This window comes from Mytilus edulis, chromosome 9 (genome assembly GCF_963676685.1).
Source record: "Mytilus edulis chromosome 9, xbMytEdul2.2, whole genome shotgun sequence".
Taxonomy (NCBI): domain Eukaryota; kingdom Metazoa; phylum Mollusca; class Bivalvia; order Mytilida; family Mytilidae; genus Mytilus; species Mytilus edulis.
This window is the reverse complement of record NC_092352.1, coordinates 49187439-49194319: the sequence shown is the minus strand read 5'-3', so window position 1 is coordinate 49194319 and position 6881 is coordinate 49187439. Positions and strand designations below refer to the sequence as shown.

At 31.1% G+C, this 6881-nt stretch overlaps 1 protein-coding gene across 1 annotated transcript; it reads right to left on the bottom strand.

Moving 5' to 3' along the window:
• Positions 1-418: 418 nt before the first annotated feature.
• Positions 419-5855, bottom strand: LOC139490346 (uncharacterized). Its single transcript, XM_071277163.1, has 4 exons — positions 5591-5855; positions 3591-3654; positions 2158-2178; positions 419-713 (listed from the first exon to the last, which is right to left on the bottom strand). Exons 1-4 carry the CDS (start codon positions 5810-5812, stop codon positions 445-447), a joined length of 576 nt encoding a protein of 191 aa, XP_071133264.1. The 5' UTR covers positions 5813-5855; the 3' UTR covers positions 419-444.
• Positions 5856-6881: the final 1026 nt, after the last annotated feature.

The following is a 6881-nucleotide window of genomic DNA, read 5'->3' as shown; positions in this document are numbered from 1 at the left end:
ACGAATTATTCTGCATGATTAATTGTAATAAATATATATGTGTATATCAGTGGTGATTGCGGAAACAGCACTACTACTTGTGTGTCGGACTTTATACACACCTTATACATATAAGACTAACGATATTGACTACAATGGGAACAGTAAAACAGACAACGCCTGCACTCATCATCTGTCTCCAAAGAAACCGACGTAATGCAGAGACCAAGATTGTGGCCTAGATACCCTTAGCTGGGTCGTGTGTTTACTGTCGTCTAGTGATAGATGTCTTTTACAAATTTATACAAATATCTATGTTTTAGTGAGCACAAATGCGATGTCATAGTTTACTCGATGTAAACAAATTTGAAGCCAAATACATCACCAAAAATTTCGAACGAATTGTAATTATATTGTGAATTGACCTAAGGAACACACGTTATTAAACTTATAATATAAATTTATTTATATATGAGCTGGACAAGCCATCCATTGTATTTGTACAGAGTAAATACCGGTGTCCGACCATGTGCCTGCCTGCATAGTAAAGCCCGCCTTCGTTATGCTCTGTACAGATGATCCAAAACGGGTATTGTGGTTATGGTCAATATCCAAAGCTGTAGTGCCCCACACAATAGTTGGTATTTCAGCAAATGGTTCTTTAAAATGGATAACAGTAGACGCCGACTGTGCATGGCCTTTTGCATCAACAAGTTGATGATTTCCTGATTGACCTTGAATTAAACAAATTAAATAACCTTATCGTACAATAAAAAAAGTGATATATAGAAATTAAAAACTGTAACGATAAATAGAATATAAATGATATGTTTCACGTGCCTTTCTACAGCATTCAGCTTTTTTGTCGTTTGAAATTGTAAAAAATAGTCATTGTCTGAAAATTCCATTGCTAAAAAATCTTAATCGAAATGTGTTCTTTATTTTTCCTTACATTTTGTCTAACAAAAAATATAGCACTGATTGTGTTAGTGAATGTTTGTGAATAATTGTATATAAGTTATATTCTTTTTTTTTACCAATATGAATTAAACTCTGGTTTAACTTACAAAAATTTAGACTTAAATAGATTGGAGAATTTAAGGAGTTGACTAATGCAAGTATTATCAAATGTAGGCGTTTATAATACAATAGCCTGGGACTCTGTTTTAGTTTATCGTTAAACAATTATAAAAAAGAAGATGTAGTACAATTGCCAATGAGACAACTCTTAAGGAGAGACCAAATGACACAGAAGGTAATTTTTTCGGACATATATATGGATTTGAAAATAAATATTATTACATGAATTTTAACAACCTTTTCAACAGCATCAACAACAACCAAATAGAAAAGCGCTTTTTAAAATAGGAAACATTTGCAAACTATCTTTTAACAAAACTTGAATTTTCGATAAGCCTTACGATAAGGGTTGTTTACCACATGAATGGAATACCAAAGCTGTATGTGACAAAATCTTTCAGACAAAATGGTAATTTCGTACTTTATTTGACCTTTTCTACATGTTTCATTAAATAGTCACTGGTGAGTCTTTTGTAGACCAAATGCGTGTCTAGTGACACCATATTTGATTTGCTATCAATGATGAGTTTATGTTTTATCAAGGCAGAAAACCTTAGCCGTATTAGGCACAACATTTTGGAACGTTTGGTTAACAATACTCTTCAACTTTGTACTTGTTTTGAATTTCCAACTTTTTTCATCTAAGCGTCACTGGTTAGTCTTGTGTGGACGAAACGCGCGTCTGACGTATTAAAATAAAACCTGGTATCTGTTATTATTCTTGTGTTTTTCTGTCCTATATGTTCTCCCATTTATTTGTATTGTAGTCCTGTCATGTAATGTTGTGATTTTAATGGTATATTTAACAATGCCATAAAAGTGGGCGGTTTGGCATGCCGCAAAACCAGGTTCAACCCACCATTTTGTTTCTAAAAATTTCCTGTACCAAGTCAGGAAAATGGCCATTGTTATATTATAGTTCGTTTCTGTGTGTGTTGCATTTTCATGTTATTTTTCTGTTGTATCGTATTTCTCCTCTTAAAATTGATGTGTTTCCCTCAGTTTGAGTTTGTAATCCGGATTGTTTGTTTTTTTTCTCTATCGATTTATGAATTTCGAACAGCGGTATACTAATCTCGCCTTTATTTATATACTTACATCCCGCATTTTTTGCATTCACTGAAATAAAAATGTGAGTTTATTTGAATTGTATGTCATTTGACTGTAAAATCACTTAAGACTCCGCTATTTTATAACAAAATTTGGAAACCTATATTTTTAAAAATATTTTACATGAAATATTGTCAATGTCTTAAGGGTTGAGATATTTTATTATAAAACAACATTTGGAACCGATTGATTGATGCCCTTGCCATATTTATTCTGGAATAACTTCAAATAAGCACATAAGTAAATTTAAGAATCAGTGAGCCAAAAGTGTCTAAAATTTGAACTACTGGGTTGATGGTACTGTCGAAAATTGATATTCCATTATCAGTCAACCAAGTGCTTTACTGTACATAAATGTATGATACCGAATTAGTATTACCGATTCATATTTGTAAGTATCTGACATTCTTATAGCATTGTTTTCACTAGATACATGTATACACTTAAAGTCGAAAGTTAGGTAAATAAAATTCATAATAAAATGTGTGAGTGTACAAGACCCAAGAGTCTGATTGTTCAATTTCTTATATATAAAACTGTTGGTTGTATTTCTGTATTTATAGAACATGGAATTTACAATAGGAACTTATTTTTTAATGTTTATTTGGTGTTAACAATATTCTATTATGAATATAAAAGTATATTTTATAAACACATTCACAGTTACGATTCAGAAACAAGTAACAAGTGCTTAAAGTAATCTGTCTCCTTAAATGTTTATTTATACTGGTAACATTCCCAAGTTTTGCCTCTATGAGATGAAGAATAGAGATCATTTCTTGGAACTCGTACGTAAACAAAACAAAATATCTATGAATATCATATATTTCCCCCAAAAAGTAGGCTATGATTTAATTGTGAAACAGCTGTATTTACAAAGTGCATTTTCAGAGTAAGTGACAAACTTTCCTGCTTCGGTCAAAATTACTTTCAGTATATGATAGGTGTTGGTGTTAAAAAATCAATAAAAAAGGTAGATCATCAAAATAAAATGTTCTTACACTGATGGAAACGAAAACTGGTGCCAAAATCATAAAAATCGGACTGCTATTTAGTATTTGTTTCATTCAGGATAAGATTTCTTGTAGCTGTCGATAATGACTTGTCATACAAAATCCAGTTATATAAGCCGTGTGGTATGTTCGGCATTGACCAAATAGCTGATCTGATTTATCAATCTATAATCGATGGTTTTTACACTAGTCATTTTTAGGGCCCTATATAGCTCGCTGTTTGATTTTAGCCAAACTCCGAATTGAAGACCGTACTTTGACCTATGATGGTTTTTCTATTACAAAATGTGATTTGGAATGGGCACTCATTGGCACTCATACCACATCTTCTTATATCTATCAACAATAAAAGAACGTCGCCATTAATTTGACGATCAGTTAACTACTGTATATGACAAAACTGTTTACCTATTTTCTGCATTGCCTGAATTTGTGCTGATTGGTTGTTTCTGTCATGTTCAAGTTGGTTAACCTGAAGAAGAAAATCAATACACCAATACCACGTCACATCTCTATAACGTTTATTTAGCAGTATATAATTCAAAGTAGAATTTATTTCATGTTCATAGTATTTATGATTCATTTTAACATAAATCAACTATCGTATCATGTGAATAATGAATAATGAATAATAATTTGCAAGATAAGTGGTATGTATTTCCTCAAATACCGTTTTTTTTTTGCCAAAATTTGTTTAAAAATATGATTAACTTCATAGGTCACAATGTGTTTTTCAAGCCCCAAGTCACGCATAATGGCGCAATCGGCATTTTCAGTAAATGAAATAGAATTATTCAGATAGAATTGGAGGAAACATAGGGAAGTCTAGAGGTTTATTACACATGTACTCCTTTAATAGAAAATAATCAAAAATGGTGTCACAAAACACGTTTTTTATACACATAAAACAATGAAAACATTCCTTGACCAATGTTTTACCCTGAAATTACTGTATCGAAAAACTTGATTATTCGAACTTACACATGTAATACAAATATTTGGTTATTTTTATTTCAGTTTAAAAATGCAATTACTCACGCATATGTTCTATATTCAAATATTCAAATAACTGGTCTTACACATTGAGTCTCAATATGTCTAAAAATGTGCAGATTCAAGAAAAGAAAATTTTAAACGACTTTTTTTCAATCAAATATCGCTTACTACGGATTTTCTCCATTATGAAAGAATCTGTTGTATTTATTTGAAATTACTTGCCAAACTAAAATATTAAGAACATATTATTTTTATTTTTTTTGAAACATGAAATCTTCCTATTTATTAAAAAAAAACCCATCAAAATCGGTAGAATGAATTCGTTCACATTGTTTCATGATTAGATTGGTTATACATTCTTAACTACTTAAAAGAGTTCAGTAAAGAACGGATTATCTCTTGGAATCAAATTATTAAAGTTCTGGAGTGAATCTCTGGATTGTGAACGGAGTCATGCTGAATCCTTGTACTGCAATGTTGGCACGACAAAAATGGGTAAGTGTGGTGTAATAGAAGAAGAAAAAATGCTTTGCACTGATCAACTTTTTTTTTTAAATGTTAGGATTTACTTGAGTGCTAAAAAAGATTATTAAACGTTGCCGCCTGTTCACTTGTCTGTTGCTAATTAGGAATCACGCTTTTTATAGGGCCAACTTTTTTTTTTTTTGTGGTTTTGTTATTTTATTTTGTATAGCTTGATTAGGATTGTACATGACTTTTCTAGACTCATGGGGTATGTGTAATAGAGGATGAGATACCAATATATATGGATAACCACTTTATTTGTTTTATGTGTTTCGTTGGCTTTAACTACCGATCAATATCGCTAATAGGATAAATTGATCGTTTCGTTGACATAATGATAATGATAATGTTAACTTTGCTTAGTTTTTGTTCTTTCAGATTACGTTGCTATTCGTGAATTCAAGGTATTAAAATGAATATCGACATGATATCGAAATCTTGATTTGTAATAAATAGCAGATGTCATCGTTTACATCGATTCAATGTCACTGTCAACGATATCTACATATTGGTATATCTAAAATATTTACGGAGGCGCGTTACAGTATGGCATCTCTTATAGATATTTATTAAAAGGTACAAGGCTTATAATAACCAGACAAGGTTTTTGTTTGAAACCTTTGCGAATATTTCTTTTTCCTTTTTGTGCTTTTTTACTTCATTTCTCTAATTGACCTATGCATCATGATAGCATTTTTTATCGTAACATATGACAAGTGAACCCTCTTTTAAGGATATTGTCATAAAAAATACCATTTTTTTATTTAGTACACCAAACTCTCAAGATATTTCTTCGTAAGACTCACTCAACAGAGGCTGTAGAATAAAAACAAAAATGCCAGGCAAAAGCTGAACATCATTTAAAATTTGAATGAAAAGTTACTTACAGTACTCTGTAGTTTTAATACTGTACTTTGCAACTGCGTTATATACATGTCTTTGTCTGTAGTCTGTGAGGTTAATTGTTGTAATTTTACTTCAATATCATGAAGTCTGGAATCTACATTATTGGGAATATTTTCGAGAAGACGTTTTTTCTCTCCAAATATTGTTACTGTACAGTATGCCAAAATATAGAACACACTTAAAATGCGTTTGGCTGACATCATTACAAATCCTTTTGATAAGATTGAAATATTGCGTATTACTGTATATATTTATAAGGACTTGATAAGAATTAGTGAACTATACACCTGATCGGCACAAGGACACACACAACATACAAAATGATTTGCGACATTTAGAATTTTAATGGTGATGTGTGTTGATGATTTTAAAACATGTAAACTCCAGACCGATTGCTTTGAACTTTTTTAGGTTCATATTAAGTTTGACAGATATGGAAGGCACAAAAAATTCAATATAAACCTAAACATGAATCGGAAATTCTTATTTCTGTGGTATCATAGATATTAATATAAAAATGAGGGAATGTTGTAGGATTTCGAATAAGAAAACTATCTACATAAATTAAAACGAAGTGGTACATGTAGTAAGAATTTATAGGCCATAGTACAGGTTCAAGAATGAAATAGCACATCTTGTGTAGCGGCTATAAATTGCACCGACATAAAAAAAAAAATTAGACAATTTAAACGAGAAAAATACAGTAATCATTTTTCACAAAAAATAACAATTAACAAAAACAAATACGATAGACATGGGACAGGCATATGACATATGTGCAAATTTCAGCTTGAACTATGCAATGAAAACTCGATTTGGTAAAACCATTTGTATTTAAGAAGCTTTTGTTTGAAATTGGTCTTAAAAGAACACAAAACCAATGTGGCAACACATTTGTGCTCAGCTATAACGGAAAACAGGCATTAATATTCATGTATGCTAGGCATCCAGTGCTGCACCATCATAAACATTAGAAAACTATATTTGGTTTTACCTAATGAAACGTGTTAAATTGCTTTTTTTCGGGTGATAACGTCACTGTATATACCACACAGACCTGTTAAGATCTATATTAAAGAATTTTGTCTCATTGTTCCTTGATAAGACTTATGATACTTTCATAATCACTTCATAGAGTTCAATAAAGAGCGGATTATCTTGTAGAATCAATTATTTACGTTTAATAATTAATCTCCAAATTAGAAATGAAGTCATGATGAATCGCACCACTGAAACGACCCAAAGGCGAGTGACTTTGACCATAAAATGAAA

Coding starts and splice junctions, on each gene's coding strand:
- LOC139490346 (XM_071277163.1), bottom strand. CDS start 5,812: ATGATGTCAGCCAAACGCATTTTAAGTGTGTTCTATATTTTGGCATAC. Junction 2,179..3,590: donor TCAGGCAATGCAGAAAATAG/GTAAACAGTTTT, acceptor TTTTTATTTCAG/TGAATGCAAAAAATGCGGGA. Junction 714..2,157: donor GAATGCAAAAAATGCGGGAT/GTAAGTATATAA, acceptor GTTTAATTCAAG/GTCAATCAGGAAATCATCAA.